This window comes from Neolamprologus brichardi, chromosome 3 (genome assembly GCF_056152115.1).
Source record: "Neolamprologus brichardi isolate AB-2024 chromosome 3, ASM5615211v1, whole genome shotgun sequence".
Classification (NCBI taxonomy): domain Eukaryota; kingdom Metazoa; phylum Chordata; class Actinopteri; order Cichliformes; family Cichlidae; genus Neolamprologus; species Neolamprologus brichardi.
In genome coordinates this window covers 40,456,814-40,483,548 of record NC_142106.1, presented here as the reverse complement: position 1 = coordinate 40,483,548, position 26,735 = coordinate 40,456,814, and the positions used below count along the sequence as shown (strand labels likewise).

Sequence of the window (26,735 nt, the reverse complement as noted above, 5' to 3'; positions counted from 1 at the left end):
TTCCTGACCTTAAATGGCACATGGTTGGCAGCATGGGATGCCTAACTTGAAAGACTAATGCATTTCATACTTGTGACTAAATCTAAAGCTGTGATAAAGGAGGCACAATCCCTAACCGGCGCACAAGACGTTCCAGCTTGAGCCTGTGGATCTGTGGGGTTTAAGAAAGAGGGGTGGACCTCTGTTGTGCTCTTCTACCTTCAGGGTGACTCATTTCTTTGAATAATTAAAAAGCAGCAAACATTCCAACCCCTCATGTAACAAACGAGCTGTTAGTGCTCCGCTACAATGAAGCAACCGTGTGTCTAAAAAGTCTTTGTGGGTTTGAAGTTGTCCCTGAACTGAGGTCAACCTTTCCAAAACCCGTGACTGAATATGTACACGGCCTTGAAATTAGGATTAACGTTGAAAAGAAGCTGGAGTTAAAGTTTTCAGCGTGAAGGTTGAGTCCCCTGTTGAATGACTGTGCGCATGATCTATTTAGTCATTGGTTTAAGTTTCAATACAAGCACTTCTGAGTACAGGTAAACAGTGAGGGGGGAAACAGCTTAGTACAAATGATCTAATGCAAGTCATCCATTCGGTGAAAGTCAGCCACAACGCACAGCCATAAAAGCATCACTTCAGCTTTGCACGCGTCTTGCGCTGAGCTGCACATCGGCGCGTAACGACCCGGGAGTGTGTTTCTTTAAGAATGTAAGGTGGGTGAGACCCTTTTCCTGACGCACGCCTGGTATGCAAACATAAATTTAGCAGCAACGTGTTTGCCGGGGGAACAAAATATCTGGAAGCGACCGTGGACTGTCATGCTGTCTCCGTCCGCTCTTGGCTGACTTTTACCTTTTTCCTCTCTCGCTCTCCTGGAAACTGGAGCCGGAGCGCAGCGCCGAGAGACGAGCGGACCTCTTTCTCCCCGAGTGACTGGGGCAGGCTGGGACATAGAGCGGGCGATCAGAGCCGTCTATCAACGCTTTGAAATTACTTAAGAGTTTCTTTGCGTCCGTGATGAGTGGGAGCTGTTTGTGGACGACTAGCTTGGTTCTCCTCGCTGTCTGTGCGAAGGTAAGCCGCGGTGGTGTCTTCACGCGAACAACTTATGGATCCTGTCATTTAACATGAGGGGAGAAGGCGCACCGCTTCGGTTTCAGCGCATTTAAGTCAATTTATTGGGAAGGAAACGAGACACCTGTTGCTTTCAGTTTGGCCTGCCCTCTGTTTCTAAAGGAAAAGTCAGCCTATGTAGAAACATGATTGATCTGTCGTTTCAAATTTATTACAAGAGTGCTTTGAGGTACAGATTCATACATGGCTCATAGCTGGTGCCCATGCCTGTCAGTACTTTGCTCCCCCCCCCCCTCCCCAGAAGCCAAAACTATTCATCATCTGGTGATGCCGTTTGTCTAAAGCAGCTATTGTTTGCAAGAAATGAGGCCGCTGATTGATGGGTGTAGAATATAATAAAATACACTCCACCAGGAAGTTAGAAATTAAGAAAAAGATTGATGGTGTTTTGGAAAAAAATCAATGTGCAATAATTACTACTAACATATTCCGCACATGTACTCATACAGTCCCTTTATATGTATGCATCAGTCTTGTGAGGCAGGTTTGTGTAAAAGCTGATTCTTTCTGCACAGCGGGGAGTTTTAACGTGGTGCACAAAGCAGTTGTTTGGTGTGCAGACAGATTTTTAGGGCCAAACAGAGAGGGGGGGGCTGTCAGGGTGTGTAAATGACCACAACAGGTGCTAATAGCACTTCAAGGTGATTTGGGATTTAGGCACCCTGGCTGCTACACAGTCCTGCTGAGTATGTCCACATTATAATCAGTGATTTTCAAGCAACGAAGGAGAGCTCGGGACTTTACAGGTCTGCAGACCTGACTGTGAGGCTACAGAGGGTTTATCTTCTGATAAATTATCCCTGTTTAATATTAACTGATTCATATATGTTGGAATCAGCACAAACTCATACGTCAAACAGGAATGACTCTGTAATGAATGTTACTTACAGCTGGTTGCTTTCAGCTCGATGACCTGCCGATGGTAACGCCCAAAAAATGTCTTGGATGATGCTCACACTGACTTCTGTGTTGCAAGTGTTGGTGGTTTGATTATTTGGTGTCTCCATCACAAAACCAGACTGAAAAATGACTCAAGAGATTATTTTGCTCAAGTGGTCAGCAGATGACAAATCTTTCCATCTGTTCTAGGCCCGAGCAAGTCTGCACCGGACACCTATCTGTTAACACACACCGCGAAGTGATGCAGTGCCTTGCTTCGTGGGGCCAGAGGTCAACAAGTGCGTCCTCCAAGGGTCCCTGTTTTGCCGTGGCATTTTCTTTTCATGTGTGCTCTCGGGTCAAAGTTTCTGCATTACAATTTGGCAAAGGAATGAGACCGTGTTTGTGTGCTTGGCTGCTGAAAGTTGTGCGGGTGCAATTTGTGTGTGTGTGGGCCAAATGGCCTGTGGCTCCAACCCTAAATGGAATAGACCTTCCTTTGTGGGTGACATAATGACATACCTTGAGCATTTCTTGGAGGGTCTTGTTGCTTTCGCTCATTTCCCCTGATTTGTGCAGAAAAGTGGAACCTTCCAGAAACACTTTTCCTGGATGGGGAATTAAACGACGGTGCGTGCATGAGGCTGTGCCCTTAAAAGACACACTGGCATCTCTGAATGTTAGTGCCTGTAACCTGGCAGGGATATGGAGCAGAGCAAATCCTTCTTGTACGCTTTCATTTTTGTTCGTTTTGGCTCTTTGTCTTTCCGCTTTGAACTCCTTAGTAGTCACTTTTCAAACTCAGGGCACACGCTGACACAGGTCTGTGGATTCTCAGTTCTGTTTTATATCTATATCTCTATATCTCTATATCTATCTATCTATCTATCTATCTATCTATCTATCTATCTATCTATCTATCTATCTATCTATCTATCTATCTATCTATCTATCAGTTATAGATGTTGCTGGGATCACTCTCCCATTCACAGGGAATATTAGCACTTAAAAAAAAATCTGCTTTCTTCAAACACAAAATGAAGTGATTTTTTTTCTAAATAAAGATGCAAATAAAACACAGAAACACAAAGAGCCTGTTACTGTGACAGCTCTATTGAACTGGTGAGTTTATGTGGAGTATGGCTTGTAAGAACTGATGGATATAAATCAGACTTCAGAGTGTTGGGGCTGCCACACTCACTTCACCACATGCCTTTCCTCTAATTGCTAAGCTGGAATTCAGAAGGAAATTAGCCACAAAAGCAACCGATTTTGATGTTTACTCAAGGAAATGGTCCCTCTCAGAGTCCTAATGCAGGGAGCAGAGTGCGTTGAAGTCCTCAGGATTGGGAAGCTTTGGGGCCTAATGGCCTGGATTAAGTGGGGTCACGACGTGCAAATGGTCCCAAGTGAGCGTCCGTCAACAACAACATCGCTTGTTCTCTGAAACACGCTCCTCAGCTCGATCGCTTGATCATAAAGACCTCAAACTATGCAATTAGCTTTCATGAGTACCTTTGTTGTGGACGCAAGTGGAATGGGAAGTGAATTAATTTCGAGAGGGATTGGGCCCTCTTGAGGAGTAAAGGAAAAAGCTTCAGAGAACATCTGGCCAGTGATGGATGGATAGAGCAAGTTTTTGGAGTGCGTTAACAAGACCAAGTGTTTTCAGTTACACTGCAAAAGCCCTCATACTCATCTCATTGTTCCCATCTGGGCTTAATCTGTGGAGTGGGACTGAGGATTGTTTAGTGTGTGTGGGTGTGCGTGTGTGTGTGTGCGCGCGCGTGTGTGTGCACACAGTTTCTTACAGTCCAAGGGCAAAATTCACTGGTACTCATGTTTGTATAAATTGCCAAGATACCCACAAAATGTTTCACTTTTCATGCAGCGCTATTAGTGTTCCTGGCATGGTAGCAGTGTTTCCTGTGTGTCCTACTCAGGTGTGCCAGCATGCAGCTCTTCCAGTTCTGGAAAACCAGAGAACAGACTTGCATCCCTATAAAGCCAGGCCAAAAGGAAGTAGCTTCAGAGTTTTCTCAGTGGGCCAATGAAGGAAAAGTTCTGCAGAACAGAACTGGTGATGGCAGCTCCTACTGGCTGTTGAATCCCTAAGAAAGCTCCTTTTCAACAGTATTTGGATAACTAAGCTTTAGTAAAGCTTATATCTCCAACATTAAATTTTTCTTTTGCCTCTTTCTGAAAATGGCAGGTCATTTTGTACTGAACAGGAATAATCTAGGAGTAAGAAAAGTTTTTGAAAAAGCTCACAATCAGAGATTTTACAAACTTGGCATGGACATAGACTGTATATAAACAAGGGACAGAGTCTCCAGATCTGAGAAGGCAGTGCACAAATAGCTTAAATCTTCATAGATTTTAATGGTCAGCAGGGGCGGGAAGTCGGTCTATGAGAAAATGACGATGCTGTTAGTTTATGGTTTCAATTTTAGGGTCTAGTCATATTTTTTACAACATGATTCAGTGGGGTATAGTTCAGGATGCTGCTATTGACAAGTGACTACTGTGTAGGTGTCCAATGTCACAGGTTCTCAATCATATAAAAATCTGACTTGGGATCTGGCTACAAAAAATGAATCTGGCAAAAATCAGAATACTCAAGACGAGGCTTCAAAATGAAAACCAATATGTGACATCACTGGCACGAGTAAAAATCCGAAATTAGGTTCTGAGAGGAATTTTATCAAAGACAACTTTTCTTGTTCCTTGCAATCCAAGTCATGATTGGAAAGTAAACAAAATCTGACAGAATGATTTTCTCTTTAATTTCTATTCAGAGGAATATTTGGAAATTCATGGAAACTGTCTAAGGTTGTCCGAAAAAGAATAATATAGACCTCAAAGTTTCGTGGAGAACTGAATATTTCGACTGGGGCATTCATGCTCTGTTTAAGGTGTCTTTGGAAGTGCCTACCATTAAAAAAAAATACTAATTTCAGTAATTTAGAAAGAATTAACATGGAATTGGTCAAAGCTTTGATGCATTCAGGTCAGCTTAAGAAATCTCTAATTTGCTTTCTTGCCAAGAAATCTAGCTATATTGCTAATAATTAAACTTTCAGGTTAGCAGGAAATTAGCTTAGCTTAGCTTCCTGCAAGACAGGAAACAGCTAGTCATATTTTGTCCAGGGCTAATAAATTCTGCCATCAAAATCCTTTAAAGCTCACTCAGTAATAGTCTTATCTTATTTATTTAGCTGTATAAAAATCAAAGTGTAAAAATCCAAGCTAAGCTAACCGCTCCCGTTCTTTGTTTTGCATTTACAGTACAGAACTTCTGTGAATCTTCTCCAACTCTGCGCAAGAATGTGAATTGGCAGATTTTCAAGAATGGCAAACTACTGCTTTCACATCAGGAGTTGATAAAAGAAAAGATGGAGAAAGGAAAATATGGCTTTTTTGCTGTTTTCCCTCCAAAATCTTGCAGCACTTGATTGTGTTGTTTACCTTTCGATTGCTTGATGCTGAGCTCTAATAACAAGCTGTGACTGAGTGCCCAAAGTGGGCTGTGCCAGCAAATGGCATAACTCTCTGGAATTGTGTTGCACGCTGCTGTGCCAAAGTGCATACAACAGGACATGTTGTTCAGACTACATTATGAAAAAGAATAATGAGATCTTGTGGTTTCATGTGCTTCTAAAAATCCTGCACACTGCAGAACTCTGATTTAAAGTCATGGCGCTGTCATGCTTTGATAAAAAGCTGCCAGTAGATGGCAACATTACAGCAGAGGGACCTTCTGTGTCCACTTCAGCAGTTATATCCTCTGTGGCTCCCACGCCCATTTGGGATAGTCGAGCCTTATGGTGATTTTGCAGGTGGCTGCCCTCTATCCCCTTCTGTTTCCTCTGGAGCCCCTTGTGAATGTATTTGTTCCTTCATCATGAGGTTTATTTGTCATTGCCAAGCTTGAAAGCCGAGCCTCTGGCATTCTCTTCCTCTGATGAAACATCTTCGGCTCCATCTGTAGTAAACCCACGTCCCCGCCATCAGCGTGATTGAGAGTTGTTGTTTTATCCTGTTGTGTGTTCCTGGACGCCAGCGCAAACTTCATTTGCAGCAGCCGAGACCGTCCGTGCATCATCTGGCCTGCACATTTTTCACATGCAGCTGATCACAAAAGCCGAAGCAGAAGCTTGCAGCCGAGCAGCTCGGCTCAGCCTTGCCTCGAGCACATGCATCGAGCCTGTTCTGCTTTGCCCCGGCCTTGACCTCAGACACAGCCCCGGGGTGGGATTGCAGCAGGAGTGCCGGGGAGTGGTGCTAACGAGAGGGGAGAAGCAGCACTCGAATCCCTCTCATGATGCCTAATTAGAAGGGAGGCACAGGTAGGAGGTGTGAGCATGGGTTTGAGAGTTGAAGCAGTGGTGGGGAGGACTGTCAGGAGAGAGATAGACATTAGAAAGGGGGGAGGGTTATAGAGGCAAAAAGGTCAAGAACGGGAAGATGAGAAAAACAATATAAATTTTAGTAAGTACAACGCCAAAGGGGGAAAAAACACGTTGCCATACAGGTCAAAGCCAAAGCCTACACCAGTTCACCAGAAAAAAAAACCAGAATTGTCAAGGAAAGCAGGGTCTAACAAAAAATGCTGTAAAATAAAACAAAACTGTCACAGACTTGGAGGCATTGAGGTGGAAGGTGACTGGCACGCTAGAAGATACATAGAAGTCTACTATTAATGGAGTGATACTGATGTAGATTTAATCGATAGCAAGTAGAGAAAGGGACACACACAGACATGCAGATGTCTGATGAAATGGGGGGGAAAGTGTGTTATTGATGGAGTGAGACAGGAAGAGTTGCATGAAGCATGCACGGAGAGCAAAAGGCCAAACAGCAATGATGTATAACAAAGCTACCAGCATAAAAGTAGGAAAGGAAAACATAAATATTAAAGATCTAAGATGCAGCAACTCCTGATCTACCGAGTGGCCGACTAGCCTGAAAAACAAATAGTAAACCAGTTATCTTAGCTTAGCTCGCTCATTTTTGGGAGGAGGGAAAAGGGAGGCTGCATACGAGTGTGAGAAATGTTAGCAGTAAAGGGAAAAGAATGAGCGGACAGCTAAATCCAGTGGAAACATGACTGACTTAAGGTCTGCAGCGCTGCTGTCTGACAGGGTCTCCACGGCTGGCTACGGTGAATGTTTGTGAAGCTAATGATGCTTCCTGGGGTTCTCACATCTGTTTCCCCCCCTGGCCACATGTGCTTTGAGTAAACGCTGGGCGGCTACGACTAAACACTAGAGACCCCATTACAAATGATGTGCTATTAGGATTACAATGCATACGTCCACAGAAGCAGATTGAGGAGCATGTAATCATCCATAGTGCTCTTGTGGGTCTTTGTGTAAATGCGCATGCATTTGTGTCATACGTTCAGCTAAAAATGAGACACATATACAATAAAAGTCATTCATTGCAACTTAATATTCCTCAATTGTTATAGCATTTATGGCATCATGCAATTCCATGTTAGCTTCTAGCTTTTAGTGCATTGCTTCTAGAGTTTCTTTTTTCCTTGTTATATATGAACTGAAAAACACACAGAAGGATTTTCATGGTTTTTGGATAAACTTTTGGATAAAAACTGAGTAAAATGTGACTTTTAAGGCTAAAAGCTTATATATTGCTAGCTTAAGCTGGTAAAAAAAACACACGAAATGTTTATGTATAAATATAAGTTAAAAAGGAAACCTTACATTTGAAAAAAGCACATTTTACCCAAAGGTTTTTAGGTGTCGGTGTGTGCAGTCTTGTGACTTTTGTGACCATTGGAGCCAAAAGTCCATCCAAATTCCTCGTTCCCAGGCTTCTGCAGGGATTACCTATGCCACAGTGCCCTCTACAAAATGCGCTCACACTCGCACACATGCACACAGAAACACACACAAATCATGCTGGGGTGAACAGTCACACATCGCAGATGTTGTGACTGTGGCTTATAGCCCCTATAAAGAGGCCTAGGTCTGCCCTCTGAGAACCTCCCACCTGGGAAATCTGTGTGGTCTTGGCGCATGTGTCCATCGTGAGTGTGTTTACACGCTGTTGCTAAGAGTCTGAATGGTTGAAGTGTCCGTCAAGCTCAGGAGTTTAAGAACAGTTTAGGCGGAACATTTTTCATATTTGTTATAAACATGCAATATTCGGTTTAAGTCATACTGTTGGATATCAGGCTAAAGCGTTAACCAAAGAATGAACTCATTACTACGAGCTTTGAATTCACCAGCCACCAGATTTCAGATGACGTTTGTCTCCTCCCGGTGCTACATTTGACATGTTACTGGGGATTTTTGTCCCAGCATACCTCTGTGTAGTGACATCATCCATGCTGGGATCTCAGTGGGGCAACTTGTACCTTGGGCAAAAATGCAGTCTCACATACCCCTGTCTTGTTTGCATCTGTCATCCTCTCAGCACTCCCCCTGCCTCCCTGATGACAGGTATGCAGCTTGAAAAGCATTTGGCAACCATGACCTGGAAAAGTGCACATTTGACATTGAACATGTCATTCAGCCTTCATTCTCCCAACTCCTCCTTCACCTCGGCAGGGCATAACTCTAAGTCTTTCGCGTTATCGGTACAGCTTCTTCTCTCATCTCAACACGAATTGCTTCATAGCTGGAATAGTTGGGATTGTGGTGACCAGGTGGCCTGTGAAGCCACGTAGATGATATGAGAGATACTGGTCTCAGCTCAATGCGAAGGAATCTGTGAGTTCAGATATTTTAAGCTGAATGCAGATATGAGACAGATGGATCGATGGACAATCGGAGGCACAAGCAGGAAGTTTGTAAAGTACCTGATAGTAAAGTTCAGGTGAAACCGACTGGTATGTCTTTCTTCATGTTGATTGTGCTGCTGAGAGTTATTGACAAGGTGTCTCAACACACTCTGGAGCTGTAAGTCTGGAAGAAACCTGATAAATGACATCAACATTTCAAAAACATAAGCCATTAAAGTATTTTCTGAAATGAAAAGATAAACTGTCTCTTAAAAGAAGGACAGCTGACAGCAAATTTCACCGGTTACTAAATGTAATAATTAAAACAGTTAGAGGCCTGAAGATGTAAAACTCTACAGTATTTGGGGAAAAAACACATTGAAGAAATGTCAGATCACAGTTTAAATAACAGCTGTCGACTGAAATCGTACCTACTCTTAAACTAATCGATTGGTCATGGCGTGGTGGGAGTGGGAGGCAGCTTTATCGCTACATTAATGAAATTTGCCACAGACCATGGAGTGCACTCTGTGGCTCCGAGCCTTATTAGGTTAAATTAATTTAAATTGATATAAATGACTAATATTTACCCATATTAAATAATTGTAACTATTTAAAATTATTAAATGATTAGATCATTTAATCTAATTTTGGAGAAGACTGCAATGCACCAGCCCATTTCTAATGATCTCTGAAAATACCAAAAGTTTCAACATAAGAACTACACCGAACACCTTTTGTGAGCAATATATTCCAATCATGCTTTACTTTTTTCTAATTTTTTTGACGTGAGAGGAGGCTGTAGCCTCCTAGCTGCAGCTACTGACAGATGCTGGAGCCACTGAAGCTGTAAAAAAAGGGGATTATTATAGCACATGCATACTAAAATCTGTTAAGTGTGCATGATTTCAGTTAAACGCTCAAGCTTTAAACATGAAAGTTGGTGAAAAAAAAGAAAAAAAAGAACCTACTGTTTTTATATGGTATGCCATGTTGGTTGTTGAGCTGCTGTAGTCAAATTTCTCAGACCTCTAATGCAGCCACTCCAAGAAACATCTACATACTTAATTTGGCTGACAATAGATATACTGTAGCTTTAGTTTGAGATATTTCTGAATTAGGGTTTTATGGTTTTGATTGGAACAAAATAACGTTCTGTAACTGTAAGGGACAAAACACCATGAGTTTAGCTGTTTTACCTCAATTCTCTTCTGTTCACTGGGGCTTGTTTTTTTTTCTAAGAAAAATAAGAGCCACATATGAGGATATTCATTTAAATTTCGATAGAACAGTAGCAGTATAATGTCCTCGTATCAGGCCCTTGTAGAGCAAAATTGAGTATTTTGGTCTAAATAACACAAAATGTGATGTCCACATATGTGGACACCAGGTCCTAGGAGGTTAATATTTGTTTGGTTAGCCTATCAACTAAAAAATTTGACCAACTGACTCGGACTAGTAATTAGCTGGAATTTTTTTTGTTTACTGACTCAAAAAAGCACGAGTGGTGAGCGTCTCCTGCATCTTAGTGAACTGCTGGGACGTCCTCCCCTTTTTGCACTGAAAAAGTTTCAAGCTAGCTTTTAGGGAGAGAGCCAGGTGTAGCATCCAATAATACATCTTTTTTAGAGCCAGAACACCATTGGAGCTGTAAGTAGAGAAATTGCTTTTTGGTAAATTTTAATTGGGGTCTATTCCAGTAGTCACTGGGCAAGCACTTCTGCCTTGCTTGCCCTTGCAATATTTTCTCTGTCCTAACCTGACTTGGTTTTATGGCTAAAGACCATAATAAGAATCCATTATTTTTCTTGTTTTATATGTAAATTACCTTATCGTAGGTCATAAAGTTTTACTTCAAGTGGGAGCTCAGTAAAATCAGCTATTCATCTCACTAACCCCAAGAAAAAGCCACGATTCTTTTGATAAAACAGCTGCCGTTTTAAATGACTGCAGGGATACGTCTTTCTGTTCATCTGTCAGACTCAGTATTTCATCCAATATTTAGTCCAGGTGCACACTGCATGAGCTTAATGGATTTTGATAAAACACCAGGAAATCATGCCATTAAAATGTTGAATAATGGGGCATTCTGCCCGTAGTGAGCGTTAATGTTGACTTATTTCGTTAATGGAAGATGGAATTAGGGAGAGGCTTTCTGAAGGCTGACTGACAAAGAGATGGCTTGTTGTTTTAACTTAAAAAAAAAAAGGGCTGGCTTTGCTTGTAAAGAGCAAGCAAGATCCACTCATGTGTTTCGTCTTAGTCATCAGCTGAACAAAACTGATGAAACTGATGGTGATTGGCAGGAGGGCGCAGCAGGAATGCGACTGCAGCTCTTTGCACAACAGGTACAAACTGTTCTATCATCATGAGAAAGTAATCGTTACGGGCAAATCATTACATGATCAGAGGAAACCAAGTCTGTGCCAAATATGCACAGTATGAATGTTTGATAAACACAGAACAGCAGTTTTTTTTTAGATAGGATTACTTAGGTCAGAGCGATTCATGGTGTAATTAGAAGTTTTACTTGAGAGTTAAGTTTACAATCTCCAAACATTTCCGGCACATTTTTATTGTGACTCTATCTGCAAGCAGCTGTAATGAAAGAAAGGCTTATCAACATGTTTAAAATGTGCATGAATTTTCACTTGCTTAAAGAAAAAGCATATCCTAATCTCTTAAACAACATCAGGAACATCTTAGTGATGTAAAGAAATAATTTACCGGCTCATTTTCACTTGAAAAACATTTTGATGACATGGAAAACTCTCAGTTCTGCATTTTCCACAGTTTATCTCAGATTTCATATATGATGTTACAGATAACTTTAGTAAATGTAAAAGTATTATAATTATTACCGCTGCCCTGTAGTGGGCATATGAGAGGACTTGTTGGGAAAAGGGAAGAATAAATCAAAAGAAAAGAAAAATGAAAAAACGTCCCTGCTTCAGGGCGTTTTGGTCTGAGAACAGTAGAATCATTCTTATGAACAAGTACTGCTTTTCCAGACTTTTGATCCATTTTTTAGTGGTTGCCGTTGCATTTTAATAATATAATATAACATTTTTTACAGTGCAGCCAAACCAATACAAATAATTCTCCTTTAGTCAGTAAAAAACTGCAGATGCAGCAATGTCATGCTGCACGTGGCATCTCTCGTCCAAAGTATATAAAATTACTGTTATTTTGTTTGTAGATGCATGTTTGGGGAATAACTGTAGCTACAGCTAGTCCCAATGACAAATTCAATAAGTTTCTGTGTCTGCCTCCCAATAAAATCAACATCATTTATCACTACAATGAAACTGCATTAATGCAAACATGCATTGTTCCTCTGCCAAGACAAGAGCCAGGCCATTTGTCTGTCTGTCAGTTTGTTTATAGTCTGTCTGTCAGCAAGATTATACAAAAGCTGAATTTAATAAGACACAGTGGAGAGGTGGAGCAAGGAGAAAGAAACATTTAAAACATTCATTTTTGACGAAGATCATTTTTTTCAATTTGCAAACCAGGGCAATGACTTTGCTGATGTTTTATTTTAGTGCCTTGTTGGTTGTGTAAATCCTTGCACTTTGAACCCTGTGCAGTAATGGATAAACAAGGTTTAACACATATGTTAACTGCACATCCATTAAATATAAGCATCACAACAGACTGATTGCAGCCTTCTGCTTGCACTGCAAATGCTGCAATCTTGAAGTCTTCAAACCAGAATTAAGTCGTCTTTATATAAAGAGCACAAATGATAACGTGTGTTACTCTGTAATTATGTACTCTAAACGGCTTGCCTGTGAGATTGACATTTCTCAACGTTTTTTTTTTTACTTCAGCACTCAAGACAAATGGGCCTCGACTTAAAACTTCCACGGTGAAAAATTGGATAATGTAGCTGGAATAAATCTCCAAAATAGGGAGAGCCTGTTTTCCCCATAGCACACAACATGTTAATCAGGAGCCAACTGTGCAGCAGTTGGACAATCAATTAGCTCGGCTTTTTGTCTTATTCCATTATATTAACACCTGAATGGAACTGGCAAAGAGGCTTTTCGCTTAACAAGTTTGGAATTTATTGCCGAAAGCTTACAAAAATGCCACTCTCTGCCTTCATATTTAATGATGCCTGCTCGACCAATTTTAATATTACAGTACGTGGTTGCAATTGCAGTGGCTTAATCTATTTTATGTTGGATATTTTTGCAGGAAAATATTTTCCTTATAAACCAGACTGAGCTTGCAGACCGCTAATTTATACAACAGATGTGGAATTGGGCAAAGCTAACAAAACATTTAGGTTTACAGACCTCTTTGATATTTAAAGACAGCTACTCAAGGGTTGCAGTATACTACAGTAAAGCTGTTTAACTGAGCCTAAAAGATTAATTTGTAGAACTGCTTGTAAATCAAAGTATGTATAGCAAAGGTGTGAAATTACTCTTTGCATGCAGCACCAGCTGTAGCTGCTGTTGCGTGCAGGTGTGTCCGGGCAGAAACTGTGCCTCGAGCCGCTGCCGAGGATGCAGGTTCGTGTTTAACAGCGTGTGCCAAAACTGTCTCGCCTGTCGCTTTTAACTTTTATCTGTGCAACCATGTGTGTCTGTAATGCAACCTTAGGTGAGTCTTGCTCCAACATGCTATTATCTTGCTTTTGAGTTGCTCTGGCGTAAAAAAGAATATATATACATGCGAGTGCAAAGATGCGTGTCCGTCTTTTAATTTATCTTTTAATTTCCTTGACATATTGGATTTATGTTTGTGTTTAGTTTATTAAACGAGGCAAGCAAATCTTTTAAGACATATATTTACATCATCCTGGAAGTATTTTCTTTTGCTTTACTTCTTGTATCATTAAAGCTTTCCTCCACACTGCGGGACATCTCAGCTTGGCCGTGTGTGCTTGCTGACGGACTCACTTAACTCCTGCTGAGCTCTGCTCCAGGGTCTTGGGGACGTGGGAGGGGTTGATCCACAGCCTCTCCCTTTTCCTGACTCTAACCTACTTTAGCTTCCAGGCTTCCTGCTCCTCACAGGTCACACTCTGAGTACTGGTGTGCAAGAGGAGACGGATGACCAGCGCATGAACGCGTTTAAGTCATAAGCCTGTTTAAGTGCTCAGGAGAGACCCCGCCTTGTTCCTCTGCAGTGTCATGCAAACTGAAAGTGTCACTGATGGCAGCATGATTTCCTCTATCAGAGAGAGAGAGACAATTATATAAATATAGAAGTCGTAAAGGGTGGTTATTTTTCTTTCTGCACCAGTCCAGGTTGCTGCAGAGGCTTATCCAGTTAGTTCCCTGATTTGACAGTGCAAATGAACCCACTAATGACATACACACATGCACAGGACAGCAAACCTCCCATGTTTGTGATTGCCATTCAGTCCCTGACTTGTCAAAGTCTCTTTTGGTCAGACTGTTAGATCCAGCTGTGCAAATCAACAGTTCTTATTATACAGAAGAAGCCAGCTTGGCTCACAGGCCCTCTGTGAACTTACATGCCCCAGTTATCTGGATGACGCAAGTGAATCAGGGCAGATCCACCACTTGTGTCTCATTAATATCAGGCACACCCAGCTGTTGTCATAGTGCTGCTGTGTACAAGGCCTTTTATGCTTCCATCTTTTCCTCTGTCTTCAGTAACTCGAGCAACAGTTTTCTGTCCCGCTCATTATTTATTATCGTTCTTTATTACACTTTCAGGGTGGAAAAAACAGAAATAGTTACAAAACGTTATACATGGTGTTAAACATGGCTAGTAATGTGAACAAAGAGTACCTTTATATTGGCATTCCTGAGATAATAACAGGTTTTGAGTGATAACAGTTTAAATATACAGAAACCAGAACCTGAAAATATCACAGCTTATGGTGCCAAATTCACTTTACAGTTTATTAAAGGTTTTTTTCACATTAGATGGAAAACATCTTATTACCATTAGATTTAAGAAGGTCTTCAGCCAAGAAAATGTAACCACTAAATATGAGTTTTAAAAGAGTTTTGTCATTATAAATGGCCCATTAATTTTTCTGTTGATGATAGAAGTGGAAAGGAATACAGAGGGTGTTTGTTTCCCCAGAGGCAAAAGATGAGCTCAGTCTTCAGAGTAGGGTTTTAGTTAGGCTTCAACCTGTAAACTGTACATAAAAGATGGACACAGGCACTATGTAATCACCCAGTGGGCTGTGATAGCCCAGTGGAAGTCTTAGATTTATTATTATAGCTGTTCCTCTGTTGTTTCTTGGAGTCAGAAGTAACCCTAAATGCATCAAAGGGTTGATTTTTCTGTTTTCTTAACTAATGCTTATTAGCTCCATTCACAAGGTACATCTATCCACTGCACAGATGTGTTGCACTGACACTTATACCTGTATGTTAAGTAATGTACAAAAGCTAGAAAACCATTCCCTAAAAGTGGTGCACAGACTTGCTGTATTATTTGTCCAGTTCATCGACTTCAATTAGTTCAAGTGGCACCAAGCAAACAGCTAGTGATGGAGTCGGCTCTCATCTGGCTATCGAAGAGGCCAAACCTTTTTTTTTCTTGGATGCTAACATTGTGGTCGGCATGTTGTCTTGGTTTGTCTCAGCTGTTTTGTGAGGTAAGGCTTCCTGTTTAGTTTTGAGCTCATCTGGCTGACCGATGAACTTATACCATGGTGAGGCATCTGCTGTCTGTCTGTCCAGGTAAAATTTGCAAGAATTGCTACTCCTTTGAGAGTATTCATCACAATGTAATTGGACTAATACACAACAACCCAATGGATCTTCACAGAAGTTTGCCCAAGGTCACATCTGTCATTTTAAGGTCCACAACCCTTAACTCGTGCTTCTGATGATCAGTGAATGGGATGAGGTACTATGTCATGGAAGTTCTGCTTAGTTGGATGAATTTAGACAATATGAAGCTAAGCTGAGATACTCACAGAGAGCTGCGAGGTCCTACTTATGGTGCAACAAGGCAAGCACCTAATTTCACTTCCAAAAAAGGGGCTGGGCCACAGGGGATTATTGTTTTACTACAGTATGCGAATATGATTTCTCACATGCATGCCAGTAATTAGTTGAGTTGTCTTTCATTTTTCTTCTAAATTTTGTTTTGACAAACGAGTTGTATTATTGCTGAGAGAATTAACACTGATTGAAGATCAGTTTTTACAGTGTATGTAAATCTCATGGCAGCTGCCATCTCTAACAGCCTCAGAAGTTATTAACACAGAAACCGAAATGGAAAAAAGAAATGAAACACATTTTCCTTAATAATCACTCTATCTCGAAATGCTGCCTTCACTCACGACACACTCCACCAGCCCTGCACATGTCTTTACTTTGCTGTCCTTTCCACGACCCATAATTCCCTTCTTCCTGCCCACCTAACTCTTAAAGATTAACAGAGTGCTCACTACCTGTCCACCTGCTAGAGGCATCACATTTACGGGCATCACGGTAATCTCATGGGTCCAGTTGGTCTTTTAATCCTTGGAAACAGAAATAGAGAACCCAGTCAAGGTCAGGCTGTTCAATTTCCAGGGGGATCTCTTATTGAAACTTCCATTGTTCAGTCTGGGAGGCCATCTGTACCAATATCACTGTTTAATGTGCCAAATGCGACTTATGTGGATATTGTTTTCTTAGTGTTACTAAGATGTTACATGATTTCACCTTGATTAAATCTAACCAACTTTTTTTCTCAAGAGCAAAAGGCACAGAAAGGCTGGCCTGTGCACTGATTTGCAGCAGCGAAGGTTTTTGCAGAGTTCATGCCCTCATCGCTGAGCATGCGGGCGTGTTTGGTAGCGGCACAAGATTACCATAAAGCTACGCTTGAGGCTTTTATTGGCTTCATCTTCCCAGTCTTGACTTGAGATATGCCCTCGGGATCTATCAGTGTCACCTGGATATCTGTAGCCAATGTGAAACCCGCAGAATCTGAAGCCATCTCTGTTACATGCACCGACAACAATGGAAGGGCGACTTGGACCACATTTTGAAGGTTTTGGTTGCAGAAGCAATTTTGGAGCTATCAGATTGAAACTCAAGATGCCAGAGCAAGTCAATTCTGTCAGGAATTTCTAAGATGGGTGTGCTTCTATTGAAGACTACTTTCTAAATGTAAGGAGAAAAAAAGATTCCCTTTCACGGTCACATAGTTTATATCGAAGATGCCACTATGGGGTTGTAGAGTCTCAGATTTCTCCAGTGTTTAAAGAGCTCCTAGGTTGTCCATAACAAAAGCAACTGAGGTATTTAGGCAGCCTGAATATCTTTGATAAGGAGCATTGTATTATATTTCCATAAGTAGATGAGTTGTTAGGTCGGATTGTAATACTATTCCATCCATTTTAGAGGCCCTCTTATCTGTTCTGCCACTATGCACTGTCCAAAACTCAATAGACTACCTGATTTCCAGTTTTTAACCATCTGGCAGCTCCAGCTCCCAGATGCACATTTATACTGTACTTTATTAGCTTGGGATTTTCCACTTCTGAGTTAATGTAGGTAACACAGGCTAAACTAAATGATTCATGTGATACTCTCCTGTCTTCGTGTGTGTTAGCGCTGTAAGTTGAGCATGATGAATCTCTCAGAAATAGGATTTTCCCTCACGATTAAGGGTGCGCAGTGTGCCGAGGCATCTCGCACTCGTGTCATACCTGTTTCTTCCGACATTAAACCTTGATTCAGTGCCTCGGCCTGTGTAGATTTCGGCGAGAAGCGGCTTCCAACCGTTTGGCTGCTCTTGCGTTTTGTGCCACCAGAGATTTTCTTCTCACTTTGAAACAAAAAACTAAAAAATAACATTTCTTACACAAACTGAAGCCACAGCCAGCTGGTTTTAAGAGACAGATCCCACATCTTGCAGGGTGAAACTTGCTACCCTTCTCTAGCAAGCCTGTCAAGTCTGTCCTATTTAGACTGGAACTAAAGTCCCTCTTTGGGGAAGGCAGCAGCACTGGATAATATGATGGAAGAGAAAAACTGCTCATATGTGTGCCATCTGACAAGAACCTGTAGCTTTGCCCCATATTTGCAATGGGACAAAATAAAAATTTCTTATCTAAAATGATGTTTTTGTCCTCTGTGAGTTTGGCTAATGCTTTTTCTAAAAGGGAAATACTGGGAGAGGCGTTCAGTGTTCTTCAGCGGACTTGTTCTGTATAACTGTGCCCGGCAGTGCCAAACCCTACTCCCTGCAGAGATGACCCTGGGCACACGCTCCAGCTGTGCAAACACAGCCGCATTGCTGAGCACACACTTACATTCTGGCTGAGCCAAATCCAATTATTTGCCTTGCCTTGAACCTCTTTTTTCTTCTTTCATTTCAGTAGTGCATATTCAGCTGCCTTCCGCAGTGCACACGAGCTGAACTGCCAGGCCGAACAAGGCTGACAAATGTGCTACTGTGGGTACTTTTTTGCTATATTTCTCTCATGTGAACATACCCCTGCTTGTCAGTTTAATTTCTCCGCCTTTTCCTCATTTCTCTCCCCAAGCGTCTGGCGTGACAGTAGGTATCCATTTTTTTTGAAGGAGCACCACCAAAGTCAACAGGGAGGGGATGTGAGCCGCTCAATCATCAGTCAGCTGACACTGACGGAGGGCAAAAAAAAAGAAAAAATGTTTATGTCAGAAGAGTCCATCCCATATGAAAATCTAAGCACACAGTTATGTTACCTCAAGTGGCCTTTGTTGCTTCAGTTTGACCTACTCCCTAAAGGACTCACAGTTTATGAGGATATCCCAAACAGCAATGATTTAAACATAGCAACTGGAAATAAGCAAAACTTTACTGGACTGTATGGGGGTGTTTCTACTCCCCCGCCGAGCCAGAACCATTATGTTTGATTGTACAAAACGAAATCCTGCTTCTTCTCAAGCAACGGTGAAGTGATGCCCGGGACTTATAACTTTAACTTCAGTCTTTGAACACAGTATCATATGTGGGCCTATCCATTTCACCCTAAAAGGAGCTCTTTTTAGCAGCTGTTAGCTGTGATGACTGTGTTTTTAACCTGTAGACCTGATGTTAGCATAAATAGCTATATAGTTGATGCTATATAGCTAAATGTCAACAGCTGGTGTTTTTAGCCCACCAAAGAAATTAACTACAGCTTAGTCCTAATATACTGTATATTATATGGAAAATAAAGGTCTGGACACATAAAAGCTGTGCAAATATTTAGTGCATTAAAATATTGTTTGGGACTCTCCTATTCTCAGTGCAACTATTCACACCATTCACATAAAGCGGTATTTATTTTTTTGAACCAAGCTCTATTTTTTCTTTTTACATTTTTTGGATCCTAATAAAGAAATCTGACCAATCAGACCATAGAATTTGGTAACAAGCGCTCTTGTGGCTCAAAACATGCACGGTACCGAATATATAAATAGTAAAATAGTACTATTTTGCCTCAAAAACTCAGCTAGACGCTGCTCCGGCTCTCTGAAACGATTTCTCTGCCTCCTCAGACATAGTCCCAACTCCGGATCGGAAAAATTCTGAATCTCATTTCAATTTTTCGCAACATGTTCATCGGGTAATTAGCTAATATATAATAATAAACACTCACTATTTCATATATGTTTGTGTTTTGTAACGCAAACCATCGTTTTGAATGTGCTGCCAAGTAGTACAGTGCACAGGCAAAAGCCTGCTCCCTGCCTCTATCCAGGAGAACAAAAGCAGCGGGAGAAGAAAAGTGGAGACTATCATGTTGCCGTCAGATTGACAAGCAGAGTTCATGCCGCAGACGTGAGCTGACATTGCAGATCTTTATGGCTGTGACCTTGACTCGTAGCCAAACTCAATCCTTTTTTCTCCTAAATGTCAGATAGAGTGTATTAACACGAGAATCTGGTTTCAGCTACAAAGACAAATACAAAACACACATATTTTTTTATAAAATGTCCCCACTGTGTCCCCCTCTGTGTAGCAGCACATTTTAAGTCACACATATGTATTTCTACATTCAAGGCCGAGCACTCAGAATCAGTCGAACACACAGGCTTAGCTGTGCACACAGAGGAACAGCACTTCCTTCAGGAATGCTGAGCAGTTCTCCCCACGTCTTTAAAGACTGTCCTTTCAAGTGCGCCGTTGTTGGAACAAGTTAAGTGTTATCGTAACTGACAATAGTTTGTTTGGGAAAGAATTTCTTCAATAGCTTGGGGCGTGATCGGTACAGTAAAACCCTGATGAGTGAATCTTTCCATTTCTGGTGAACCAGCGTGACCTGCTTTATATATATTAGCTGACCATGGTATACAGTGGGAGGAGCTTCTTTTGACTGTGCTTTTGCTTTGGACCTAAATGATTTTTCTGAGATAATGGAGTGCTTTTCTGGCAGGGTCCACAGGGAGACCTAATGCATAAACAAACACACGGTGCGGTGTCTCTCTTTTTGCTGTTGCCGGGCCTAAAAGGGAGGGACCTGCCATGCTTCAAGTACAATGAAGAAACTCACGTTCCTGGAATTTGCACACATGCGTGCAGAAAAACATAACAAAATTGTAAGATTGCAAAACAAACAGTATAGCAAACCTGGAACTCCCTATAGGATATTACTATAAACAAAAGACTTCATGACTTACATGAACAGTACGACGTAATGAAACATAAAGTTAGATAAACAGGGGCCCCATAGTGGGCTCACACATGATGTCAGATAAATCTCCAGTGGCATGTTTAAGAGTTCAAATGGCGCCTCCGATCTGTCTCTTTAATACAGAGGGAATGTGGAGGATGCACTGTGCCAACTCACTCCCTCACCCACCCATCCACCATGCGCTCCCCTTCCTTCAAACGCCATTTTGGCCGCGGCCCAGATGTCAGGGACGTCATTCATCACACCGCTCCCTCTTGTCAGCAATTACACAAGTATGACAAGGACATTTAAATAATCTTTCTTGACATGGTATCATTGTCACAAGTCTCTGCAATTATCCTCCATTACTGGCATCAACTACCAAAGTGTTAATGCGCTCGCTCTTGTTTTTGCCATCTTTTTGAGATGTATTTTCTAAAGTGACATCTTTGTATAGTATCTTTGCTGATTTTAGAAGTTTGAGTAGATTAGTCAGTCTTCTGTGGACAGCAGCCTTTGTTTGGTCACATAAAAGTTGACTGCATCATGTGGACCAGTTGGGAATACATCATTTTAATAACTCCTATGACTGACATATTCAGAGGACCTTAAAGAAATCACTGGCTTTCTTCTGCATTTTTGTCCGTCAGTGATGTTGAGTCAAGTGGGGGTGTTTGAGACAATCTGCCAGACAGATTTGAGTTATTGTCAGTGTTCAGTCTGGTACTGTAGCATAATAAAAACCTGACTGTTAGAAAAATTCAGATTTGTAGATCAAGTTTAGGGTGCTCAATATCGGTTGCTTTAAATGCCAGACTGAATTCAGATGTTACCCACCATTGGCAGTGTACAACTGGTCTGTTGTTGAGGCCTGCCTCTGCTCCTAATAGTTGTGGGCCTTGCTTTTATAAGAGAATACACATTTACTAAATTATCTTCTGATTCTCTTTACCTTTTTCAACATACATTGTCCTCCAATTTTCACATATTTATTGCACTTAAATGTTTCAGATCATCAAACAGATTTTAATATTAGACCAAGACAACCTGAGTAAATTAAAATGTATCAGATCAAAACATATCAAATATGTCAGATGCACACAGGTACAAGTAAAACTGCAGGACTTAATCTCACCAAAAGCAAACACTATGCCTACATTTATTTTATCACGCGTATAAATATGTGCAAAAGACTTTTTCCCTCTTTTTTAATAAACCCAAACCTTTGTTGAAATGACCACATCTGTGCAACCACTGCCACAGTGCATCATTTTATAAATCTGACCCTTTTCCTTATTTTGATATGTTGTTAGATAATTGTATGTTTATACTTTATTGATATGTAAATGCAATTTTTATATGAATTGCCATTTAGGTAAAATGTGTGTGTGTAAGTGTTGGTAGACATACTGTCTTGTAATTCCTTGAGGTGACTGGAGTCGCCCTGTACCAAGAAGAGGATTCTGAAAATGCTTTCCAAAAAGTACAAACCTATATTTTTCAAATTCCTGAACTGAAACTGTGTGTTAATACAAGAAATAAGCTCTCTGTAGACTACCACAAAAGTGAAAGCGGCACACATTTTGAAATCTGTGAGTGTTCCTCAACAGAGTGTTCTCATTCCCAATGCGTAACAGCCTTGAGGCGTCCCATGGGAATGCAAAAGGTAAGCTTACACGTCCCTATGATACGCACCTGATTGGGGATAGATTGAGTCCCAATGGTTCTCATGTTTCCTTCTGTTTCCGAATGCATAACCTAAGAACATGTTTGGTGACTGAAAGCGTAACATACTGACGATTTGTCACATAGCGTAATATGTTACTCTTTGGGAGTGAGGACGTGCTGTCCTCAAAGTGCGATAAATAGTGAAATGGAAATACTTGAAAACCACCAGGATCCTTCTTAGAGTTGGTCACCTAGTTGAAAAAAGTAACTAAGCAGGTGGCCTGTTGGTCATGAAAATGACTAGAAACCCAATAAACACCCCAAAAGTGCTTCAATCATGGAATAACCTTCCAAAAAAACAGCCATCTCAGCAGGACTATCAATCAGACCTTTATAGTAGAGCAGCCAGCACTCTTAGAGTTTGTCAAAGTGTATTATAAGACTTTCAGAGGCAAAAAAAAAGAAAAAGAGCTGATGAGTTAAACTAAGAGCGGTTGGTGCAGTGGCTGGTAAACACCGGGCACTTCTCGTCAATAATAACATCCCTATAATGAAGCATGGTGGTGGCAGCATCATGCTGTCGGGATGTTTCTTAACAGTAGAGACAGTGAGAGCTCATTGAAGAAAACCTGCTGTAGAGAGCAGAGACTGAGGTAGCGAATTATATTTCAGCATAACAGTGGACCAGAGAGCCGAGACAACACTGGAGTGACATGTCATCTGATCTCTGTGAAGAGACTTGAATGTGGCAGGTAACAAATGCTTCCCATTGATGATGAAGGATTTACCAAGAAGAATGGGATAAATTTTCAAAATTTAGGTTTGCAAAGAGTTTACAGACATACCTGAGAAGAGTTAAATCTGTCATGGCTCTGAAAGGGTCCTAAAGAGTACCGACATAGTTTCTGTTTTTTTTTGTTTTTTTTATAGATTTACAGTAAATTCTGAAAACATGTTTTCACTTTTTCTCATTGACTGATTGAATCCAGTTGTAGTGGGAATGGTGAAATTAAATTCACCGCACCATGCAGTGTATAAAAAGTGAAAAATCTCTAAAGACACTGCACATGCACAGACACAGTTGGACCGATTGTTGCACTGTTCTGTAAACTTAGCAGAAAGCTAGTCCTCATTAAACAGACTAGTATCTAAGATAAATCATCACTATTTGATTAATGAAAGAAGCAGACACTTAATGCAATAAACTCAGTGATGGGTTTATGAGCCTAAATACTTTTTAAAGCCTCTAGGCTGTTATTTGATTAACTTGGGCCTGAATCTATAAATATGCTGCCCCGTCTGCAACTTTCCCTTTTCATCAGTTGATAGATGACAACAGGACATGGCCACTGTCATGCACACACTGTAAAGAAAAAGAAAATGAAATTAAGTTTTGGTCTGTGTAACTGGCAGAAACCTCAGCGTACTGGTAAACATCCAAAATTCTTTCCATTTTGTGCCCGATGTGCAGCTGGCTTCCAATAATGTGGAACACAATTGAAGAATGGAGTATAGATTATGGAGCAGATTGCTGGATACTTAAAGATGCCACGCTAAAGGCAGGGCCCACTTCATTATTTGCCTCGCTGCCAGCCAGATGAGGTCAGGGCTCGAGAATGCCACAGAATATGGAAATTAAGATTGTTGGATGGTCAGGCAACTCCGCAAATGAGGGGCTTAATTTGGGAGAAGGAATGTACTAGTAATTCGACGGTAACCGCAGACGGCTTTCACAGCGCACGTTGATGTCGGTGAAAACAGTTTGGGAAACTCTGCGGAACAAATTTGTTGGCCTTTGCTGCGGTATGAGACTGCAGAGGTCTCGCAATTCTTCACAGATCAGTACAGCACAGTTTACACTGATTTCACTGGTGAAGAAGTGTTACCTTTACTGAAAACCCCCAAGGTTCCAGTTATTTGGCCACGATTCACGCTAACAGCTTGCCAGGTTTGTTCTTTGTCTATTTCAAAGAAAAGTGTGATTAGTGGATTGGTCTTCTGGGAGGTCTGGCATCAACCGCTTTCATGCATGATCAATGTGTGGGCCACCGCCACAGAGAATTCTGCAACAGCTAATGGTATGTTAAATAATAGATGAAATAGGAGAAATTTGCTGATTTGTGACCAGTACTACTTGACTTTGGGCCCTCCAAAAACCCAAATCTGATCCGGTTTTGCACCACACAGTTCAGAGGGAAAATGTAATTGAACCGACATTTTTATGTCATATTGCAGTCTGGTTTAATGGCAAAACATAAAATGGACAAGAATTTATAAATATGAGTTACATTTTTAATTTTTATTCCCAGGAACATGACTTAATTTTGGCAGAGTATTTCAAAAACTGCTGTGAGACAGTGTTGCACACTGACAATGTAATTTTTATGTTCTTTTAATAGTTTTTGGTGAGTGATGTACTTTAACCCACCTGCTGTAAAATGGTCAAATGCCTCGCAAATAAATCCGCTATTAATTGCATTTTTTAAAAGAAGCGTATTATATGTGGGTCTTAAATCATTTTCTTTGTAAGCATCTAAAGACTAAAACCTGAATGGAAAGTTACAAAGCTACGAAACCCTGTAGAAACTGTTATCAGTTATCTTGTGACGATCACCGTCATGTGTGAAATGACCCTGGTGTTTTGCATCGGCCGTGCAGTAGCACAGTGAACTCGTTGGCCTGCTATGCGTGGAACATCGAGTTGTAATTGTGCCACCCAGCTGTCTATTTGAATCCTTCTACGAACTGATGTGATGAAGGGGGACAGATGTTTTTGAATGTGTGTGTGTGAGTGCGTGCAGTACAGCGAATCAAACGCACCACTGCACCATACATCTCTGTAGCCTCTTTGGTCATGGCAGGCGGCCCTGTGTTCACACACTTGCACAGCTTCATTACTGACAGAAGTCAGCATTACTTAACACCACTGGACAGATCCACAGATGGACTAATGAATCGATCAGACTAATGAAAAGCTGCGAGGAAGAGCAGCTACACAGCTGCTGCAGCCCCCCTAAAACATATACACCCCATCCATGTCCGTTGGTTGCACAGCTGCTAGCGTTATATTGATATGATAGTTTACAGTTTCTCTCACACAGTAGTGCAGTAGGGATGCTTTTCAGTGATAAATATGTATGAAGTGTACATATGTTTTCTATCAGGTTTATTTATCAGACAGAATGCGATACGCAGAGCACCAAACAGGCCAGAGATGCATGATCTTAAAGGTTAGAGATGGATGTCTTTCTATCCCTGCACAGATGCTTACTTTAGGCAACTTACTCTGCGCCTGTTGTGGTGAATTAATAACATTTAACGATCCCCTTTGGTGTGAAATAACATGATAGATTTGGTCAATCTGCCTTTGTCGTAAGGCCAGCGGAGCAGAAGATGGATGATTTCGGTAAACTATCTCCTCCTTTGAAAATGTGACTCGATCATGATTTGTCCACCCCTGCTTGCTTGGGTTTCACACTCTTCTTACATAACTTTCACATCTGTGTTTTCACGATGGAATCAACTAGAACAAAGAGCCAAGGCCATTCATCATGGGCAGAGGCTTAGACAAACAAGTGACTTTTTTGTCTTTTAAGTGGGTGTGATGGAAGATGCAAACTGGGTGGATGTCTTGAATCAGAGCTGTGACGTCAAAGCTGAGCCCAGCTGAGGCCTCTCTCATTTTTCTTTCAGTCACTGAAAGGCCAGCTTGACCCAAAAAAGTAATATCTCGTTACTACTCAACTTCTGTTGCCAGAGACACTGTTACGAGTGAATGTGCATAATTCTTAATGTGTAAAACTTTGGAAGCAAGGTTCTCTGAAGCTAGTAAAATTACAAACGTTTAGTCACAATAGATGACTTTTCTCAACATTTCATCGTAGTTAGGACTCACACAGACCTAGAGACTGGTCAGCAACCCTGGCAGCCTCCTAGTGAAAAATATGTATTCGCCGAACGGTTGATGAGAGATTGCTAGAGGTTGCTGGCTGCTGCTGGGTGAAAACAACTGCAAAGAGGTTGCTGCACTAAAACCCTCCTTGTGATTACTTTGGCTGCAAGCATTTTGTGGCATTTACTCTTTGAGCAGTGAAACTTATAAAATTCCAAGGGACCTAGAAATGGAGATATCTGCCTTCAGAATAAACAGCCTTTGAACAGAGGCGGTGGTTTACGACACCAACTCTCTGCCATCTATAATCCAGTTTTGAGATCCCTTCCCAGACGCCTTAACGCCCACTCACACCCTGGGCCATCTGACCTCAGGAATTCGCATGATAAGGTGGGGCCAGGTTTCACAATGAACTCACCCGAAACTCTGGCTGATTGGGACCCACACCCAGTTCCACACCTTGGCTCAGGTGATTAGAGGATCATCAGGGGGTCCTTTTGTCCCTCTGTGGTGGGACACTCCCACCAGGTTTATATCTGGGACTCCCCACCATTTGACCTTAGAACTGAAGAAGCCTCTCGGATGAGAGGTGAAACGTCTTCAAGTAACTTAAAGAAGTCCAGACGCTTTTCTTTGCAAGCTCCTTTGACTTGCTGCAGCACATTTCAAAAGGCAATTCTCCATTTCTAGCTTGTGTCAGACTTTTGTCACAGTTTCAGTATTGCTTAATGAGCAAGCACTTGGCGACAGTGGGAAGCAAAAACTCTATTTTAACAGGAAGAAGCCTCTGCAGAACCAGGCTCAGGGAGGGGCGACCATTTACTGGTTGGAGGTGAAGGAGA

The 26,735-nt window shown here is 41.4% G+C and overlaps 1 protein-coding gene across 1 annotated transcript in view; it reads left to right on the top strand.

Moving 5' to 3' along the window:
- Positions 1-790: 790 nt before the first annotated feature.
- Positions 791-26,735, top strand: part of LOC102791739 (ADAMTS-like protein 1) — a 100,412-nt gene continuing 74,467 nt past the window's right edge. The window contains exon 1 of the mRNA XM_035912849.2: positions 791-1,062. Within this exon, the coding sequence (XP_035768742.2) occupies positions 1,006-1,062 (57 nt within the window). The 5' untranslated portion in view covers positions 791-1,005. The remainder of the gene's footprint in view (positions 1,063-26,735) is intronic.